General features: G+C 49.2%; 1 protein-coding gene across 2 annotated transcripts in view; it reads left to right on the top strand.

The window, feature by feature from the left end:
- The window catches only part of DNAJA3 (DnaJ heat shock protein family (Hsp40) member A3), a 29,660-nt gene extending 10,220 nt beyond the window's left edge, over positions 1 to 19,440 (top strand). The window contains exons 6-12 of one of the 2 annotated variants that reach the window (XM_032327778.1): positions 5,313 to 5,460; positions 6,809 to 6,873; positions 8,365 to 8,493; positions 9,005 to 9,120; positions 9,962 to 10,059; positions 17,442 to 17,557; positions 18,203 to 19,440. In XM_032327778.1, the coding sequence (XP_032183669.1) occupies positions 5,313 to 5,460; positions 6,809 to 6,873; positions 8,365 to 8,493; positions 9,005 to 9,120; positions 9,962 to 10,059; positions 17,442 to 17,545 (660 nt within the window). In that variant the 3' untranslated portion in view covers positions 17,546 to 17,557; positions 18,203 to 19,440. The remainder of the gene's footprint in view (positions 1 to 5,312; positions 5,461 to 6,808; positions 6,874 to 8,364; positions 8,494 to 9,004; positions 9,121 to 9,961; positions 10,060 to 17,441; positions 17,558 to 18,202) is intronic. The other variant, XM_032327779.1, reaches the window with a different exon arrangement.
- The last annotated feature ends 1,180 nt before the right edge of the window (positions 19,441 to 20,620 follow it).

Here is a 20,620-nt window from a genome sequence, read left to right as displayed (position 1 = left end):
AGGGGCAGCAGGCAGAGAGAGAGGGAGAAGCAGGCTCCCTCTCTGAGCAAGGGGCCTGATGTGGGCTCCATTCCAGGACCCCGGGATCATGACCGAGCCAAAGGCAGATGCTTAATGGCTGAGCCACCCAGAAGCCCTGATAAATTATTTTTTATAATACAAACTTACAGAACCGTATAGAGAGTCACTCCATTATTCCTTACCTGGATCACCAGTTGTCAGCATTCTGTCCCATTTGCTTTGTCATCTGTGGTATGTATTTTCTTTTCTTTTATTTTTTTAAAAATTTTATTTATTTATTTGACAGAGATCACAAGTAGGCAGAGAGAGAGGAGGAAGCAGGCTTCCCGCTGAGCAGAGAGCCCGATGCAGGGCTAGATCCCAGGACCCTGGGATCATGACCTGATCCGAAGGCAGAGGCTTTAACCCACTGAGCCACCCAGGCGCCCCCAGATTACATGTTTGTTTGTTTGTTTGTTTGTTTTTTAGATTACATGTTTTTGATGAAACACCACATCCCTTTCCGGTGGGCCATGTCAGGAGTCATAGGTGTTCATTTGTCCTCTTCGTGGTAATGTGACATTTGATCACTGGTAGTTAGTTAAGGTAGTGTCCACTAGGTTTCTTCACTGTAAAGTTACTAATATTCCCTTTGAAGTTAATGAGGAAGCCGTGGTGCGGCACCCTAACACTCTGTAAATGTCCGTTCCTGATCAGACTTTGACCTGGTAGTTGCGGCATCCATTGATCATTCTTGCCAATTCATTATTACTGGAACGGTCGCAAGATGGTGATTTTCTGATCCCAGCATCCCTCTGTGTTTCTTAGTTGTCATTCTCCTGAAAGAAAGAACTTTCTATTCTCCATTTATGTATTTATCATTCATTTATAGTAGTATAAACTCAGGTATTCTTATTTTATTCACCGGGCTGTAATCGGTTTAATTCCTGCCTTTGATATTCAAACTGTTCTTGACTTGGCCTGTGGAATCCCTTCCAGCTGGGACAGGTCCCTCCTCATTCTTTGAGTACTTCCTATAACAGATATTCTAGACTCCCCTTGTGCTTTTCCTGCCACACCCTTGAGCAGTCATTTCTCCAGGGGGTCCTGGTTGCTTCTAGTGTCTCCTGGGATTTAGAAGCCGATTTGTGCTCTAGGTGTGCACATGTGTCTGGGGGTTCACTGCTTCTCCACGCTCCCGCAGACAAGGCCAGGCTAAACGTGTGTGTGTGTGTGCATGTGCGTATGTGCTATACTCCTATCTGTACCTCCTTCCATATTATATTCACATTATAGGTAGAACTGTACACACACAGGTACACACCTATCCCGCCACCCACCATCACTCTGACAAACCAGTGAATTCAAACCTGGTAATTCCATGTCCAGCCCAACACCACAGGGTTCATCTAGTTTTCTGCCTGTCCGTACTTGAAGCTTTTTTCTGATAAAGAAAAATCTGGCTTTGATTATCCTCAATATACTTACTCATTTGCTCAACCCTGTAACGGAGAAAGGAGTTTAGAATTACTACTCACACCACTGTGCAAAATAGCCCTAGTTATTGGTATTTGCCATTTAGAGTTCTTTTCATCTTTTGATTTAATGCGTATGGTTAAAATACTGTGCTCAAAAGTTATTTGGGTCAGTTCTTTTCTCCTCCTTCGCCATGATTATATGTCTGTATATTTAACTGTACTTAGGTTTTCATCGATCATGTTTGTACTCCATTAAGCTGGATTCCTGTTGGAGGGGATTGAGAAGTTGTCTACCACCCTCCTTTAAAATCAGTCATTGTGTGTGTCTGCTGGTGTGACATAGAAGTTGCCTTTGAGGGCAGAAAAGTTCTTAGAAGTAGAAGTCCCTGATAATCTCATCACTCTAACATTTTAAGTTTGTGTTTGTGCAGTTGTTGATTAGGAGCATCATTTTTGGGGGCACCTGGGTGGCTTAGTTGGGCATCTGAATGTTGATTTTGGGGCAGACCATAGGCTCAGGGCCCTGCGATTGAGCCCCACATTGGGCTCCGTGCTCAGGGATGGGGGGGGCAGTCTGCTTGAGATTCTCTCCCTCTGCCCCTCCCCCACTTGCACATGCATGTGCACCCACTCCCTCTCTCCCTAACATAGATATATCTTGGGGCCCCTGGTTGGTTCAGTCAGTTAAGCGTCTGCCTTCAGCTCAGGTCATGATCCCAGCGTCCTGGGATTGAGCCCTGCATCGGGCTCCCTGCTCAGTGGAGAGCCTGCTTCTCCGTCTGCCCCTCCCCACCGCTCATGCTCTCTCACTTGCTCTTGCTGTCTCTCAAATAAAAAAAACTTTAAAAAAAATTTATTTAAAATAAATCTTAAAAGAAAAGAAACTTCATTTTTGTTTTATATGTTTGTGAATGGGTAATATATGCAGATTATTAAAAAGTTAGTGGGTACAGGGGCGCCTGGGTGGCTCCGTGGGTTAAAGTCTCTGTCTTTGGCTTGGGTCATGATCTTGGGGTCCTGAGATCGAGCCCTGCATTGGGCTCTCTGCTCAGCAGGGAGCTTGCTTCCTCCTTTCTCTCTGCCTACTTCTCTGCCTACTTGTGATCTCTGTCTGTCAAATAAATAAATAAAATCTTTAAAAAAAAAAAGTTAGTGGGTGCAATTGGTAAATAGTGCAAAATAAGTGTCTCTCCCATTCTCTGCTATCAACCATTGTGTTTCCACTCCCCAGAAGCATCCCCTGTCCTCCTGGATGTGTGCATGCATGTGCCTGGTTTCTTAAACGAACTGTAATACAGTTAGCTTTGTTTGTATCTCAGTGTTTATTCTGTTTCTACTTCTTGGTATATTTGGCAAACACTCTGTGTACATAGCTGTCCCAGGCTGCGTGGCCACAGCGGCTCCTTCACAGATGTGCCGTCTCTTACCTCGCCAGGCCCCTACTGGTCTTGTGCTGCTACGTACACTGAGTACTGTCACCTAATGCCATTTCTCATGCTCAGCTTGCATCTGTCATGTGTGAGGTTGAACATCTTGAGGATTTGAGGGTCAGTTTTCCTTTATGGCCCTTCAGCCTTTTTGCCTTCTCACTGTGGGGTAATTGGTCTTATTCTGAGGCATTTGTAGAAACTCTTCATAAATGGAGTTAATTAGTCATTCGTCACTGATCTGAATCGTGTATTTTCTAGTTTGTCATATTGTTTTGAATGGTTTTTCTTGTATGTATGTAATTTCAACGGTTGAGGCTCATACGTGCAGTTTTTCCTCACTTCTCATGTGCTGCAAGTATTTTTCCATGTCTTTGAGTATTTCTGAACATTATTTTTGATGGCCAGTTAAGAGACCAATGACGGTGTACCCAAAGTTTTATCTGCAAATCCTCCTGTTGAGAAAAGGGCTGGGCTTATAGCTCGGTGTGCAGATACGTGGACAGTCCTCCAGAGGGCGCTCTTGGGGAGCATGTACATTCCTGGGGCTACACTGAGCTGCTGCCACTTGTTACAGATAGTTTCCATTGATTGTTCCCAATGGCCTCTCACTTCGAAGGTCCTTTCTCCAATGCTCTGAACTGCTGTCACTTATTTTTTTAAAAAAAATTTTTTCTGAGGAGATAGAGATAAGGTAATAAAGCCAAAGTGTATTTCTCTAAAAACATGATGCTTGAGACTAGGAAAAAATATTTGTGACACGTGTGCTAAGGGACTAGGGTTCCCAATATGTAAAGAGCTCCTTCACAATAACAGGGGAAAGACCAGCAGATCATCAGGAAAACTGGGTAAGGTGAACTGTAGAGGAGATGGCGGGTGGGTGGCCGGTGACCATGTCTCAGCGGCAGTCGAGGACCTGCAGGTGGAAACCGGAAGATGCTCTTGGCTCATCCCCCAGAGGGCAGGCGTTTCAAAGATGGGCCCAGTCCGTGCCAGCAGGCCTGTGGGACCTGAGCGCACCCTGACAGCTCTCTGGCTTGTGGGAGTGTTCGCTGCAGGAGCCGTCAGACCCTCGTGCATGCACCTTGTGGGGAGCTGGCTTACACCCCACACTCGGGGTGCAGCGTGTGTACAGGGTGTCCCCTGCAGCCTTGTGTATAGTACTGAAGGCTCAGTGACCCACCAGAAGCGAGTGGCCTGAGATACCATGGTGCATCCCGGTCATGGGATACTGTGTGCTGCTGTGAAGTGCCTTCTGAGATCATTGAATTGTAAAAACGGAAGCAAACCCTACACCTACAGTGCGGTGTGCATAGTACTGCCTTGGGGGAACTGCAGGCCCGTGGTGCTCACACAGATGGCTGGAAATACATGTGTCTGGATAAAGCAGGCTGCAGAAGCATGTCACCATGGCTGAGCCTCTGAGAAGGCGCCTGAAACACCTAGGGGACAGGGGTGGGGGGGACACTTAACTGTTCACTGCTCCTCCGTTTCTTACTTTAGAATTTGGTACTGTGTGCAAGTAAATGTAACACAGTTTTTTTTTTATCATGTTCAGTTAACCAACATGCAGTACGTCACTAGTTTTTGATGCGGTGTTCAGCAGTTTGTTAGTTGTGTGTAACAGCCAATGCTCATCACATCACGTGCCCTCCTTAATACCCATCCCCGGGCTACCCCGTCTCCCCCACCTCCCCCACCCCCCTCCCTTCTGTACCCCTTACTTTGTTTCCTGGAGTCCAGAGTCTCTAACACATAAACTTTTAAATATAATAGATTTTAAATTTAAAAAATTTAAATATAATAATTATTTGTCCTAGCAATTCCACCTTTGGGGATCTTTCTTATAGATTAGAAGCATCAGAACAACAACAACAAAAAAAGCATCAGAACAGAAGGATATATGTGTAGAGGGTTTCTTCTGTGCTTTGAAATATAAGTTTGGGTTTTTTTTTTAAGATTTTTATTTATTTAAGAGGGAGAGAGAGAGCAGTGGGAGGGAGAAGCAGACTCCTGGGGGAGCAGAGACCCTGGGATCATGACCTGAGCCGAAGGCAGACGGTTAACCCACTGAGCCACTCGGGCGCCCAGGGGCCGTGCTCTTTTTAAGATGTGTTTGCTCAGCTCCCTGGGGTTTCAGGAACCTCTGCAGAGAGGCACTGTCTCATTTTCCAGGCCTAAATAATCAGCTTGGTGATTTGGTGTTAAGAAGTCAGCATGTTCCAGAAGATCAGACTAGGTAGTGTGAGCCCCTGCCCCTATACTCGTGGATGGCATGTTTTAGTGTGTTCACACAGAACACGAGTCTTCAGTGAGACCTTTCTCTGGTGTACATTGTATCCCCAGAGGCTTGGCTGTTAGAATTAACCTGTGTGCTTAAGGGTTCCGTTTTTCTTCTCTTTATCAGGAAACCATAAATACAGGCCCTTTTGTGATGCGCTCCACGTGTCGGAGATGTGGGGGCCGAGGCTCCATCATCACAACTCCTTGTGTGGTGTGCAGAGGAGCAGGACAAGCCAAGCAGAAGAAGAAAGTGGTGATCCCCGTGCCTGCTGGTTGGTCCTGGGGTCTCCTACGCACTGGGGGCTGGGAGAGCTGAGGCCTTTGTTTCCTTGTGATGGGCTCTTGAAGCTGTGGTTAAGGGCCTAGGGCCCCAGACTGGAGGGGGGACTAGAATCTCCTTGAGTTTTTGTCTTTGCATTGGTCAGGCTTACAGACTACACTTGCATGCCATGTTGGGCAGAAGGGACCAGACACGCCTGCTCTGCTCCTGTGTGGGGCTCCTCTTCAGTCGACGAGGCCAGCCTTGTCCCCTCTGCCAGCCCAGTCTGCACCGCCACTCCTCCCTCTGGCCTCCAGCGGCAGCCTGTGACTGCTCTCCCCACCTGTCTCTTTCTCCTGGGGCAGGTTTTCTGCGTGGTGGGGTGATCATATCACTCGCCCTACAGAGCGCGCTGTGACTTTTGGGGTGGGGAATGTCTCCAGTCTCAGCCCCTGCCGGCGTCTGCCTTAGTCTTCCCTGGCTGCCTGCCCTGTGGCCTTCTGATTTTCACGTAGCTCCTTTTTTGTTCTTTTTTTTTTTTTTTTTCCAAAGGGACGGTTTTTTTGTTTCGTTTTGTTTTTTAGTTTTATTTATTTATTTGACAGAGAGACAGCGAGAGAGAGAACACAAGCAGGGGGAGTGGGAGAGGGAGAAGCAGGTTCTCCATTGAGCAGGGAGCCCAATGCAGGGCTCGATCCCAGGACCCTGGGATCATGACCCAAGCTGAAGGCAGATGCTTAACAACTGAGCCGCCAAGGTGCCCCTTTCACGTAGCTCCGTGAACAGGCTGTGATGCCTTCCAGGACAGAGCCTTGGCGTACCACTCCCTGTGTCCGAAGCTCACTTTCCCCCTTTTCAGCAGGCTGACTCTCCTCCCGGAACTCCTAGCCTGAGTGTTGCTTTCCCGGGGGCAGCCTTCTGGAGCTCTCCCTGTTCCTTAGATGTCCTTTGTCTTTTCCTCTAAGAACGTGACCTCTTTGTAATGATGCGTTTGTTAGTGTTAGTTTGGTTGATAGCTGTGCCCCCTATTAGACTCTGCATTCACTGGGCTTCTACACAGATGGGTAGGAGCCAGGGTCCGTGACGTGGGTAAATGAGTAGACGGTGCTCTTGTTTGCTCATCACTTGCTATATTTGCACCTGTAAGAAGTTACAGTCGTTGGATGTGCTGTGGGTAATTGTGTAGCTCCTCACTAACAGGCATGGGTGAGGAAGTCAGGGTTTGTAAAAGGCGAAAGATTTATGCGATCTGAAGAGAAACCAGAGTATAAGTCAGGGGTTTGTAAATGGATCTAGGGCAGAAAATTCCTTGGGAGGTCCCAAGATAACTCTTGCCTTTTGAGCTTCTGTTCTTCTTTCAGGAGTCGAGGATGGCCAGACCGTGCGGATGCCTGTAGGAAAACGGGAAATTTTCGTCACATTCAGGGTAGGTGCTCTGCCCGCACAGCTTCTCCCTGGCCCTCTCCCGCTGGGCGTGGGTGTGGCCTGGCCCGGCTGGGGAGAGGCTGGTGCTTCATGGAAGCGTGTCTGGCCATCTCCATTTCTGAGGGCAGCAGTGGCCATCTCAGTGGCGTGGTTAAACATGCATCATGTCAAACCTTTGTGTTAGGTTTGGACAGAACAAAGTTACCTCAAGATTCGGTTGGAGACATAGGACACATGAAAATACAGAACACGTCTTCTTGTGTTTTTATTTATGTGTTGAATTGTGTGTGGGGATAGTAAGTGCCAGAGGCACAGCTCTACATACCAGGTGCAGGGGCAGACCCATGTTTCTGGAACGAGGGGATGGTGAGGGGGATAGCGCCCTGTCTCCGCAGCCCCGCCAGGTGCACGTCTGAGGACGGCCACGCAGACTGCGTGCAAGACTCCTTCCTCCTCCCAGCAAGACTCTGACAACAGCCTGCTGCCCCTAGAGAGGAGAGTGGCCGAGTGCACCCCCCTGGGGGCTGGCGTGCCTCCGAGCAGCCAGAGGAAGAAACCAGAGCCTCAGGTGTCAGCACGACACATCTTGAGACTTCTCAGTTACCAGTGAGGGAAAGAAAGCGGATTCCCAGCAGAGGCAGGGAGGGAGACGGTAAACAGTTTACACGTGAGATGGTGCTGTGTGTTATTTGGGGACATGTGTACGTATGTAGGAACGGTCGCTGCTGCCTTCATCGTGGTGGTCACTCCGGAGGGGGAAAGGGCCGGGGGCTTGTTAGTGCTGCTGGGTTGTGGGCACCATGTGTGTGATGTTATTTAGTTTCATCTGTTCATATGTGTGTGAAATATTTCATAATTTAAAGCAAAGAGGAAAAAACCATAAAGGGTGAACTGCTAGACCAGGAGACCCACAAAGGTGGCCTCCTGGAAGCCAAGCTCTACGACGGGCTTCATCGGAGTTCCAGACCCTGCTCCACTGTGGTAAGAGACGAGCACAGAGAGGAGACCTGGCTGCAAGGCAGGGAGCATCTTTGACGCCCAAAAGTGCTTATAAAGTCAGAGTCATTCCAGTGCTGCCTTGTCTGTCTTGAGGATAGTTTGTACCAAATGACTGTTTGAAAGATAAACTGCTTGGCTTTTGTAGGTGTACTAGTCTTTCTTTCTTTAAACTTTCTAGGAGAGTAAGATATTTTTTGTTAATGTTCAAAAAGCCAGTTTTACTTTTTTATTGGTCGACTGCACGACTTCATCTGAGACTGACATGTTGGCATTGCAGCACAGAAACAAATCTGATGTAACTCCTGGAGCCTGGGGTCGCACTGTGCTCCGGCGGAAGTACATTTTGTCCTCGGTCCTCTGCTCCTCACAGAGAAGAAGTGTCACCGGAGCGCACGTCAGGGCCTGTGTCCAGGCTGCTGGGATGTGGGGCTGTTGTCCCGTCTCCGTGGGGGAGTTCTCCAAGTATGACCGCATCTCCCGTGTTTGGCCCTAGGTGCAGAAAAGCCCTGTGTTCCGGAGGGACGGTGCAGACATCCACTCCGACCTCTTTATTTCCATAGCTCAGGCTCTTCTTGGAGGGACAGCCAGAGCGCAGGGCCTGTACGAGACGATTACTGTGACGGTAAGAGGGTGGGGATGTCTTTGCCAGTCTTGTACTTCCCTGGTCTCTTGTTTTCTGAAATGGCTGAGAATTGGCAGCACCTGTGAGCAAGCAGCATGTTGAGGACTCAGAGATGAGGTCTGGGGGAGGCAGCAGGAGGGTCAGGCCATTGCTTGGGTTCGAATCATAGACCGTGGGCCTTGACTGTGGAATGGCCATGGAAGGCAGTTCCTGGCTTGCATCCGCTCCTCTGTGGGCATCAGGCACCAGCCTCAGCACTGTGCCCCTCTGTTGGCTTTGCCTCCTCCTCGCTCTTGCTCTCTGTGTTCCCTCACTCCTCCTTGTGGCCTCGCCTGCCGGCAAGCCCCCATCACAAGCTGTGCTCTGGACAGACCCCAGTAGCCAGTTTCCATGTGGTTGTCTAGGAACCTGAATGGCAGTTCTTTCCTAGGAGTAAGTCTTTGTGTCGTGAAAGATTTCCCATTCGAGCAACTGGAGACCAAGGCAAACCACGGCTTTCCTTTCTTTGTAGATCCCTCCTGGGATTCAGACAGACCAGAAGATTCGGATGAGTGGGAAGGGCATCCCCCGGATTAACAGCTACGGCTACGGAGATCACTACATTCACATCAAGATAAGAGTTCCCAAGTGCGTGCCCACGTAGCCATGGTGAGGTCCTCCCGATCTCCCCACCTTTCCCACCCAGCAGGGGCGGGTTGAGGGCTTTTTCCCAGCCAGGCCCTGTGCTGAGCCCCGGCCTGGGCCTGCTGTCTGCTGCTGTGAGCACTGAGGCTTCAGGCTGGGGCTTCTTCCTCCCTCTAGTCAGGTGTGTCTGGCCCTAGGTCCCCCTAGCAAAGTGGGCATAATAAAAAAAAAAGTTGACCTCCTTAGCTGCTGGAAAATTGAGTAACACATCGGGCAGACGTGGCTGTAGCTGCTATTGATTTTATTATTACTGCTCTCAGGGTACGGGGGTCTGCTGGAGAGGCAGATCTGTAACTGGATCATGGTGCTGACATCTGTGTCCTCTGGGAGGAGAGCCGGGCACAGTGCTGTGGCGTCCCACCCCACTGGGGAAGACCGGCTCTCGGCTCTCCGGCACACCTTTTAGTTAGTTAACTTCCTATGTGAGAAGATTGTAAGACCCTCCTCCCCACCCCGCCCCTTTTAAGTAAACTATTTGGTATTGTCCGCTGTTTAAAAACGGCTTAGGGTATTTTAAGAGATTTTCTTCCTTAACGTTGTGTTAGTTTTCAGAGTGTACCACAGCCATTTGGTAGTTCGATAGCTGATGGGGCGCTCGCCATGGTGAGCGTGGTATTTTCCATTTTCTTGATTGAATCTTCGAGGGTGTGGCTCTCAGGTTCAAGGTGTGTGCCCCTGCCTAGATTGGGGGCCCCACATTTCCCACATGCTGACATGGAAACTGGCCAAGACCATCATTTAAATGGCTGCCTCGAGGAAACACTCCACTGTGTTTGTTCCACAGGAGACTAACAAGCCGGCAGCAGAGCCTGATCCTGAGCTACGCTGAGGATGAGACCGACGTGGAGGGGACAGTGAATGGTGTCACCAACACCAGCACAGGTAAGGCGGCATGGCGACGTGTGGAAGTCCTCTCAGTCGTTGGAGGACACATGATCAGAAGCATGTTGGGGTTTTTGCTTGCGGAAGCACGGTAGAGTGAGGGGAGCTGTGAGCTAGGAAGAGCTGAGTGCCAGCCTCGCTCCCAATAAGGCCCCGCCCTAACTTGGCCTGTGTGCGCTGAGGTCAGGAGCTCAGCATACCTCCTGCCGGAGAGCAGCTGTGTGTCTCCGAGAGCTGCTCTTCTGAGTTCTATCCGTGGTTCTGCCACTTGCCCTGTGACTTGGGCATAACCCTACATGACACTCCTTGTAGCAGCTGAAGGAGAAGATGAACCCCGAACCGCTCGCTGAGACCTCAGTAAAAAAGCCAGTCACGTGGCTGCAGGTCTGCGTGAGCACAGCAGGTCTGACTCTGAACTCCTGTGGCCATGAGCAGATGCCTCACGTACCCGGAGCTCCGGTGTTCTGCTCTCTGTGCAGAACATGGGGACAGGCCATGTGGGTGCTCTGGCTTCAGCCACCTGCGCTTCCTCCTCGCTGCCTCGTTGTGTTTTTGTCTGGGTCCTGGACGCCCCTGCCCATGTCCTCAGAGCCTGAATGGGCCCCGGGAGCAGGTGATGGGAGTTCCCAGTGAGCTGGAGGACTTGGCCTGGGAGCCAGGGGTGGCGGTCCCAGAGGCAAGGGCTCTGCATGGACTTTGTTGAGCTGTGCGTGGAGTCCAGGGGACCTAGTCCTCTGCGCAGAAGGAGCCACCACAGATCCTGTCTGTAGCCTGACCAGATGGAATGGTTTGGTGCCTGGACTTTTATATTCTTGTTACATCCCTTGAAGTAAAGAGAAGGGAGAGTAGCTCTTCTGTGTAGTTCTGGTTGTGCTCCTCATCCGTCCCTGTTACTTAGCATGGGAGTCTTGCTCTGCAAACACCCTAGCTTTCCTCCTCTCCCCACCTACGGGGAACTTGACATCTGCCTGAGTGAGCCCACATGGTGTCGGTGTTTTTATAAAAAGTTCTTTCTGGTGGTTTAAATTGAGAGTTGGTCATACAGTCAGCTTACGAGAGTCCTTCTGAGCCTCATGATTTTCATAGTTGTTCCTTGTCTGGATAGCGAGTTCCCTTTCCCCTTGTCCAGCCAGGCTTTATTGGGAACCTCGTGCGCCAGACACTTTGCTAGTTCCTCCTTTTAAATTTTTATTGACATAATTTTACTGAGCATAATTTAACTTTAATATATGCATTCAATAACTTTCTGACAGTTGTTTATAAAGTGAAATAGGTGTGCCAAATTATTTTTCCTTTCCTACTCACTTTCATTGTCATTTCAGAGTTGTATTCCAGTGGGAAGTTTGGCTCCCAGACATGATTTTAAAAAAAATTTTTTTTTTTTTTTAAAGATTTTATTTATCTGACAGACAGAGATCACAAGTAGGCAGAGAGGCAGGCAGAGAGAGAGGGGGAAGCAGGCTCCCTGCTGAGCAGAGAGCCCGATGCGGGACTTGATCCCAGGACTCTGGGATCATGACCTGAGCCGAAGGCAGAGGCTTTAACCCACTGAGCCACCCAGGCGCCCCTAAAAAAATTTTTTTTAATTTTATTTATTTACTTATTTTTTTTTAAAGATTTTATTTATCTATTTGTTTTTTTCTTTTTTTTAAGATTTTATTTATTTATTTGACAGAGATCACAAGTAGGCAGAGAGGCAGGCAGAGAGAGAGGAAGGGAAGCAGGCTCCCTGCTGAGCAGAGAGCCCGATGCAGGACTCGATCCCAGGACCCTGAGATCATGACCTGAGCCGAAGGCAGAGGCTTAACCCACTGAGCCACCCAGGTGGCCTTTATTTATCTATTTGACAGAGAGAGAGATCACAAGTAGGCGGAGAGGCAGGCGGGGTGGGGGGGGCAGGCTCCCTGCTGAGCAGAGATGTGGGGCATGACCCTGAGATCATGACCTGAGCCCAAGGCAGAAGCTTAACCCACTGAGCCACCCAAGCACCCCTATTTTTATTTTTTTTAATTTTTTAAAAAAGATTTTATTCATCTGGGACTGAGAAAGAGAGGGAAAGTGTGTGTGAGAGAGAGGGAACACAAGCAGGGGGAGCAGCAGAGGCAGAGGGAGAAGCAGGTTCCCCGCTGAGCAGAGAGCCTAATGCAGGGCTTGACCCTGGGACCCTGAGATCATGACCTGAGCTGAAGGCAGATGCTTACTGACTAAGCCACCCAGGCGCCCCCAGACATAACTTTTTATTTATTTATTTTTAAATTATTTTATTTATTTATTTGACATACATATCACAAGTGGGCAGAGAGAGGGAGTGGAAGAAGCAGGCTCCCTGCTGAGCAGAGAGCTGGATGTGGGGCTTGATCCCAGGACCCCGGGATCACGACCCGAGCCGAAGGCAGAGGCTTTAACCCACTGAGCCACCCAGGCGCCCCCTCCCTTTTCTTTTAAGATTTTATTTTTTTTTTAAGATTTTGTTGACATAACTTTTTTTTTTTTTTAATATTTTATTTATTTATTTGAGAGAGAGACAGTGAGAGAGCATGAGCGAGGAGAAGGTCAGAGGGAGAAGCAGGCTCCCCATGGAGCTGGGAGCCTGATGCGGGACTCGATCCCGGGACTCCGAGACCATGACCTGAGCCGAAGGCAGCCGTCCAACCAACTGAGCCACCCAGGCGTCCCGACATAACTTTTTAAATAGGATTTAAAAGTCTTGGAATTAACTTCAAAGAGCACGTTGTCAGTCTGCTGCCCAGATGTGGTTCAACTTCACTATACTGTGAAGAGTATTACTTGTGTAGTCTTCGTGTGAAAATATGACACTACATACAATTCCCATTTCCTGACAACTTCACTAGCAGTGGGTCACATTTATTTAAGTAGAGTCTGAATCTTTTATTTCAAGCTTTAACAAAAGGTAACTGAGCTGTGCTAGAAGCTGTTGTGTTCCGATATCATTGTTTCATGAGATAAGGTGTACTCAGATCACCTTTTTTTTTGTTTTTAAGATTTAATTTATTTATCTGACAGAGCACAAGCAGAGGGAGCAGCAGGCAGAGGGAGAAGGAGAAACAGGCTCCCTCCTGATCAGGGAGTACAATATGGGACTTGATCCCAGGGTGCCGGGGTCATGACCCGAGCCAGAGGCAGATGCTCAACTGATTGAGCCGCCTAGGCATCCCTCAGATCACTTGTTTAATGGCCTGCAAGTACACAGGAGTCAGGGTGTCCTTGGAGACTGCCGAGAGTCATCACAGATAAAAGCTGATTCCAAGGTGTCTTTGCTTTTGTTAGGGAAGGGGCACCCAGAAGGCATTTGGGATAGATACAATTACATAGAAAACTGACCTAAAGTTTTAGGGGGATTTACTCTCTCTTGCTTATTTTTGGTCCCTGATGTAGCTGGTGAAATCCTTAATGGCTGAGCCTAACTTCTTTCCCAGTCTGTGAACCAGAAAGTCCAGAAAGATGTGGTGTGCTTAGGGACTCTCAGGACTCAGGGCTAAGCAACAGGACACAGGGAATCGGGGCGCTCTGATGACTTTCGGGGTTAAAGATAGCATGGCTCATTGTTTGTGTTTCTGGGTCATTGTTAATTCTTGGTGACAACACCCATACACACGTTTAACTGTAAGTGTAGAAACCAATTTCAGAGCTCGTATCCCACCTGCTGTTTCTCTTCTCTGATGACATAGTTGACAGTGTTGACCTTTACACAGTCCGGAGGCAGGAAGATGAAGAAGGAAAGACGTTTTAATGGAATGAGAGGTCTTCTTGTGGGCTCAGTCTTTGCGTGTAGACGGTTCAGGGAGTCAGGCTGTGACTGTAGACCTGCATGTCCACCTGTAGGGTGACCCAGTCCTTAGAAATCAGGTCATGGAGTCCTGTTGGCCTCTGTTTCTTCAGACTTAACGTTCGTGTAGCATTTGTTGTGTGTTAAGAAATGATGTGCAGTGACAGGGTCCCTGCCTTCAGCCAGCTGCAGATGATGGGAGAAGGTGGCAAGTGTTGAACCCCAGATATGTGCCAGACCTTCCTCATAACACTAGGACTTTGTGCACGTGGAGAAGAAATTTTGACCCAAAAGCGTGGCACATATTCATGGGATGAGCATTAGGTGTTCTCTTCCCCTGGCCTCACCTTATAAATAGCCATCAAGCAGTCCTGACCTGGAATCCCTGCCTGTAGGAAGCTGGCATGTTCTCTGTCTCCCCTAGCACCTTGCACGGCGCCTGGCACAAGGCCACTTAGTGAATGTTGGCTGCGTTTATTTGAATTCACTTTTCCTAACCATTGGCTGGGAGATGTTCTGAGGGATGGGAATGTAAGCCGCTCTGGGGAGAGAGGAGACCTGCGGCTTCAGCTTGGGGCTCTGTTAGACTGCTGGGCAGCCCTTCTGAAGGTATAAACTAGAGGTGCTTGTGTAATGCCCGTTTGGCTGGAGTGGGCTTCCAGCTTGGGCATTTCCTCTTCTAATGTCAGGAGTCACGTACTGGCTGTGTTTACAGAAGCTTCGGAGCCAAGTGCCCTTGTTTGTGTCCTGTCCTGAGATCAGCAGGCACCTGAATGTCCAGGATATCCTGTAAGGACACGTCCGTCCTCCTGCCCCAGGCTAGAGAAGCCCTGTGTTTATAGACTTGGTCATCTATGTGCATAGTTTATTCCTGACATTTGGTTCAGAGTTTTAAATTTGGTGCTTACATCTTTTGATGCCCTGCCAGTAAACTTTGTTCCTGAAGGAAACTGTAGTCCTTTTATCCAAATTTAAAGTAGAGATGAGAGGGGCGTCTGGGTGGCTCAGTCATTAGGCATCTGCCTTCAGCTCAGGTCGTGGTCTTGGGGTCCTGGGCTGAGCCCCGCATCAGGCTCCCTGCTCGGCAGGAAGCCTGCTTCTCCCTCTCCCACTCCCCCTGCTTGTGTTCTCTCTCTTGCTGTGTCTCTGTCAAACAAATAAAATCTTCAAAAATAAATAAAAATGAAAAAATAAAACAGAGACGAAGGACCTGGGTGGCAGGTCTGTTAAACGTCTGCTTTCGACTCAAGTCATGATCTTGGGAGCCTGGGATCAAGTCCCACGTTGGGCTCCCTATTTTGCATGGGGCGTCTGCTTCTCCCTCTCCCTCTGTAGCTCCCCCTGCTTGTGCGCACTCACTTGTGCACGTGCACGTTCTCTGTTAAATCAATAAAATCTTAAAAAAATAAAATAGATGAGACGGTATTCCTGGTGGTAGGGGGTGAGAATTTCAGAGCTTGTGTCTGTGTTTTGTTATTTTATTTATTTATTTATTTATTTATTTATTTATTTTTATTTTATTTATTTTTTATTGTGAATCATTAACCAGTTAACTAGATGCTTGTTCTGGGGACTTTGGCCACCATGCCTCAAATGCCTGTTGCCATGGGGCATAATTGCTCCTCGCCTTCCAGGTGACAACAGCAGAGTTGGGGGAAGAGGATGACAGCAGTCCGAGTGTTTCTGTGTGCTGTCATGACTGGTAGCTAACAGTGTGGGTTCTGATGTCCACTGATGCATGGCCCTGGTCTGCTGTTATTGGCTGGAAATTGGAAAAAATGATTAGGAAATCACTTCCTCTTTTGGGAGCGATAATAGCACCTATTTCATGGGGTCTTTATATGATCAAATGAGATCAAGTAGGGAAAGTGTGTAACATGGTACTTGCCACATAATAAAAGCTCTACCAGCTGTAACTCATAGTGACACGTGCCCACACACGAAGATTTATCGCCCTTATAACAAGAACACTACGAAATTCAATAGTCTTGCTCTCATGTGTCTGAGGAGACCCAGGAGTGATGGGAAATTTCTGAGTTGTGTGTTGCTTTGTGTTACGAGGGTCTTTGCCTTTATATAAGAATGGGGACATGAGGGACTATGGGAAGGCACACGTGGCCTTGTCATCTGTGGCAGTGGCACCTCTGCTGTGGTGATTGTTCAGTGCCCAGGTCCTCCGCGGGGGAACTCTGGGAGTCCCGGCCACCTTGGCTTTGGTGATCGCTCAGACCTTGGCTAGCACATCCTTGTTTGGGGCCACTGCTCTCTTTCTGCACTCTGGGAGCATGCCAGGTGCATGGGACTACCCAGAGGGGTGAACCCTAGGATGACTTTACCCACCCCTGCTTGGGGCCTGGTAACCTGACTGATACCTTGGGGACCATGACCATTTCTTCCTGTGCCACGCAGTGTACTTAGCATATCCGTCCTAGCACATCAATGACGTGCCCTGCAGTTTAAAATGCTGTCCGGTGCATCATCTAGCTCTTGGCAGACTCACACCCTACCTGCCTACTGGCTGGCGGATCTTGAACAGGAAAAGCTTATGCAGTAGCCTTGATCTCTATAGCCTCTGCCTGGGCTCTGGAGAAAGAGCAGAGCAGCTTCCCCTTGTCTGGAGCATCTGGCTTAGATGCTTTTATTTTTATTTTTTTAAATGAATGAATTTATTTTTTAAAGGTTTTTAAAATTATTTATTTATTTGACAACAGAGATGAAGTAGGCAGAGAGAGAGAAGAAGCAGGCTCCCCGCTGAGCAGAGAGCCCGATGCGGGGCTTGATCCCAAGATCCCGGGGCCGTGACCTGAGCTGAAGGCAGAGGCTTTAACCCACTGAGCCACCCAGGTGCCCCTGGCTTAGATGCTTTTGATAGGGAGTTTGCCCAGTGACATACAGGGTTCCCCACTGCCATTGTTACAGGTCAAAAGAACTGCACATGTTGTGAGATTCCATGAGGCATCAAGTCCCCTCCCTGAGTGTCCTGGAGACATTAGATGCACATGTATGGAGCGTGGAAACTGGTCAGTTGGTAGTGGCATGTGTTCTTCACCTTACAAGGGTCATTGGCAAGGTTTTTAAGAGCTGGGTCCTGGACCCGACTGCTTGGGTTTGAACTCCGTTCTCTCTCCCACCCACCAGCTCTGTGACCTTGAGCAAACTGCCTAATCTCTCTGTGTATTCATGTTTTATGTTTTTAATTTTTTTTAATCTGTGGAATTTTCTTGTAAAGGATTAAATGAGCTTCTGAGAAATCTGTGTGTCTTGGCCTGGAAGGCATGGCACTTGGCAGTTGTGACAGTTGTTACAATGAAGATAGCTGGTCATTGTCCCTCTCTGTGTCTTGTTTCCCTGTTGTGGGCCAGTGACTGAGGAGCAGTTGGGATACACTGAAGCACCGGGTGGCCGGTTTGCTTTAGTCATCTGACAGGCGAGGCTGCCCTGGCCAGGGCAGTGGTCCCCTCCCCTCTCAAGATGATGGTCGGTGGCTTCTTGAGTGCCTAGCCACTGGGTGGTCAGGTGTGGGTAGGCGGGGCCAGGGATGGGACTCCTGGAAGTGGCGCCCTTGACCCCAGTTCTTTCTGCTGTTTGTGCCCAGGTGGCAGGACCATGGATAGCTCCACAGGAGGCAAGGCTAGGCCTGAGGCTGGGGAGGACAAGGAGGGATTCCTTTCCAAACTTAAGAAAATGTTTACCTACTGATACCCAGCCGAGGTAGGAAAACCCTGAGGTTTCTTCCCCTTTGTTTCCATGTGAACTAATCCCTGTTTTCCCTCGCTTTAACCAGTGTCATACCCTGCCCCCACTCCCAGCCTTGGAAGAGGTGCTGATTTAGTGTATCTGTGGTATATCTGGCACTCATCAGAAGCAGGCCTCCCAGTCTGTGCAGATGCCGGCATCAGGGCTAGGAGGCAGCCTCAGCCAGCAGCGCCAGGCTGAACCAGACCACCCCAGTCGTCCTCTGCCATGTCCACTTCCTGGAGAGGTTGTACTGGGGGCTGCCTCACAGCCCTCCTTCCACCAGCTTCTGGGGGCCTGTGTCCCACAATAGTGGGAACCAGGCTACCCACGGTCACAGGGGGCGAGTCACAGCAGAGCCAGGCCTAGAACTCAGATCTCCCCAGCCTCCTGACTCAGCGCCCATCCTGCCTGGGAGGCTCAGGGCCACGTAAACCTCAGGGGGCTGCCAGGAGTCATGCTTGCTCACTGTGATGTCTCAGGACTCACTTTTTACTTGTTCTGGTCCCTGGTGGCTGGAACTCCTGGTGCAGCTCCCTCCCAAGGATGACAGAAGCCCACCCACAGGGTGTCATCCTCCTGGGATGCTGGTGAAACGTAACCATTTGTGTCTTGGCTTAGGAAAACGGTCCACTGGAAACTAGGCCGGGAGCGGCTGCCCCTCCTCATGGCCAGGGCACCGGAAGGATTCCAGAACAACAACACTGAGCCCCTGCCTGCAGAGGCCCTGGGCCGCCTTGGCAGCAGCAAAATCATGTGACAACACACGTCTCCATGGAACGGTCACAGGGGACAACCTGTGAGCAGTAAGGTGTGGCACACATAAGGGATGGTAGAACTTCCCTGTCCATGGGTAGGTGACGTGGCCTCTTCTGGCTCAGGCAGAATAAAACAACTGGACACTTCTTGCAGAGCTAAAACTCTAATTTGGAATCAAATGTGGAGATATTAGTTAAAGAATTAAAGGCCATGCTTACAGCTTAAAAATGAAGCCTTAAGCTGCACCGAGTCATGAAGTGATTAATTTCCCTCTCAGCAAACCTCCGGGAGGTTCTGGAATGAGTTTTTTCTACCAGGTTGTCTTTCTGAGGAACCTGGGGCCTGCATGCCCCACCACGTACATCATCCACTCTTCAGCAGGGACGTCCTGTTCTCTTCCTGGAGTGAGTTTTAATTCCCAAAGATCCCAAGCAGCTGGAATGTGGGCACTTTGGGGCCTGGGGAGGCATATACCAAGGGCATCCCTGGACATGCCATTCCTGACCATGGGGGCTGTGATCTTTATTAGGACGGAAAGTCCTTCCTTCCATCCCATGTGGGGTGGCCTTTCGTCCCCAGCTGTTGAGTTTTGTTGTTCTAAGCCAGGTGTCGAGTGGGGCTCCTGCCCTTCTGCTGGACCAAAGGTGGTCACAGCTGCAGCCTAGGCCCAGCAAGCTAATGGCCCGTTACCCCAGAGCCCTGGACCCTCTGGCTGCCGGGGCTTGGATCTCACCACTCACACTGTTGACATCTGTTTTCAGAAGTATGTGTAAATTATTCAATGCTGAGAGTCATCTTCTGTAGAAATGTTTGTTCAGAAAAGGAAAGCACAGTCTGAGCAATTGAAGGTTTCACCGTCCAGCCAGAGCAAAACACACTGTTCCCCAGCCTCAGCTTGTAGGATATGCGGGCTCCATGTGTTTCCAGATCCTCCTACTGTGGTAAGACAGGCTAATGGAGAAAACTTATGAATAGTTTCCTTTTTGTTTTCCTTCATAATTTACTAAAATAAAGTATCTATTATTGTCTGATCTAAGAATGTAAAATGATTCTGTATCAATGTAAATAAGATTACTGCCAAAAGATATTTAAAGCATAAATTGTGGTCCTTTGTTCTTTGAAATTTCAGAGTTCAGACTACTTTCTGCAGGGGACTTAGCTGTGGGGTTGCTGGTATGCCATCTGCAGTCAGGACTGTCCCATATCACCGCTGGCCTTCCTGGGGCTGGCTGGAGAGTTAGCTGGCCTCGTTCACGGAGTCCCACCAGCCCAGGAGCACCTGCACACTGGTGGCTTGGTGGTGCTCTGACAAGCACTGACCCTCCAGCCAAGATCCCAGAGCAGGGAGCTTGCCATGGGACAGTGGGCTGATTGGAGTGAATGTTCTGAAATTCAGTGTAATTTTTTCTTTGGGAGCCCACGAGAAGATGTGCATGTCACTGCCTCCCTCACTAGATTTTCCCCCCTGTTGTTTTCTGAAGAACGTTGATTATTTATTTATTTAATTTATTTTTTGCATTAAATTTTTTGCTCATTGTAGTTTGATTAGTCGGGGCTTCCAGCTGAGGCTCAGAAAAGCCCCAATGCCTGGCACAGCCAGAGTGGCCCTGAGCACAGACAGAGCTCAGACCCATCCCAGAGTTCTGGGCTGAGCATGGAAGCCATGGGAGCCCTTGCTGGGCTGGGTGAAGAGGTTGGGAAGAGCTGGTGGGCACAGGAGAGGAGTGGAGAAGTAGGTGGTAGCGTGCAGTCATGTATGGCTGAGTCTGACCTGGGCACTGGAGCCTGGCCCCGACCCACCAGCACGCCTCTGCTGGCATTGGGTGGACTTGAATGCTTGCTTCTCTTTCATGAAAGCCCCTCCTCAAAGACGACAGTTCTGTCCAGTCCCACAAGCTTCTTGGTTACCTAGGTGTCCAGAAACTGCCCCATCCTCATGCTGCCCTTCTGTGCACTGGGGTCTGTCACTGAATTATGTAGACACAGCTTTTGCAAAAGGGGTGTTTTAGCACTGGGAAACCTGTATTTTTAAAGTATTTTTTTTTATTTTTTATTTTTACAATATTTATTTATCTGAGAGAGGGAGTGTGAGTGATCCAGTATGAGTGGTGGTTGGGCAGAGGGAGAAGCAGACTCCTGGCTGAGCAGGGAGCCTGATGTGGGACTCGATCCCAGAACCTGGAGATAATGACCTGAGCCAAAGGCAGACACTTAACTGACTGAGCCACCCAGGCGCTCCAGAGATCTTATGCTTAAGTAATCTTTGCACCCATGGTGGGG

This window comes from Mustela erminea, chromosome 20 (genome assembly GCF_009829155.1).
Source record: "Mustela erminea isolate mMusErm1 chromosome 20, mMusErm1.Pri, whole genome shotgun sequence".
NCBI classification, from domain to species: domain Eukaryota; kingdom Metazoa; phylum Chordata; class Mammalia; order Carnivora; family Mustelidae; genus Mustela; species Mustela erminea.
The sequence above is the reverse complement of the archived record's forward strand: the minus strand, read 5'-3'. Positions and strand labels throughout refer to the sequence as shown.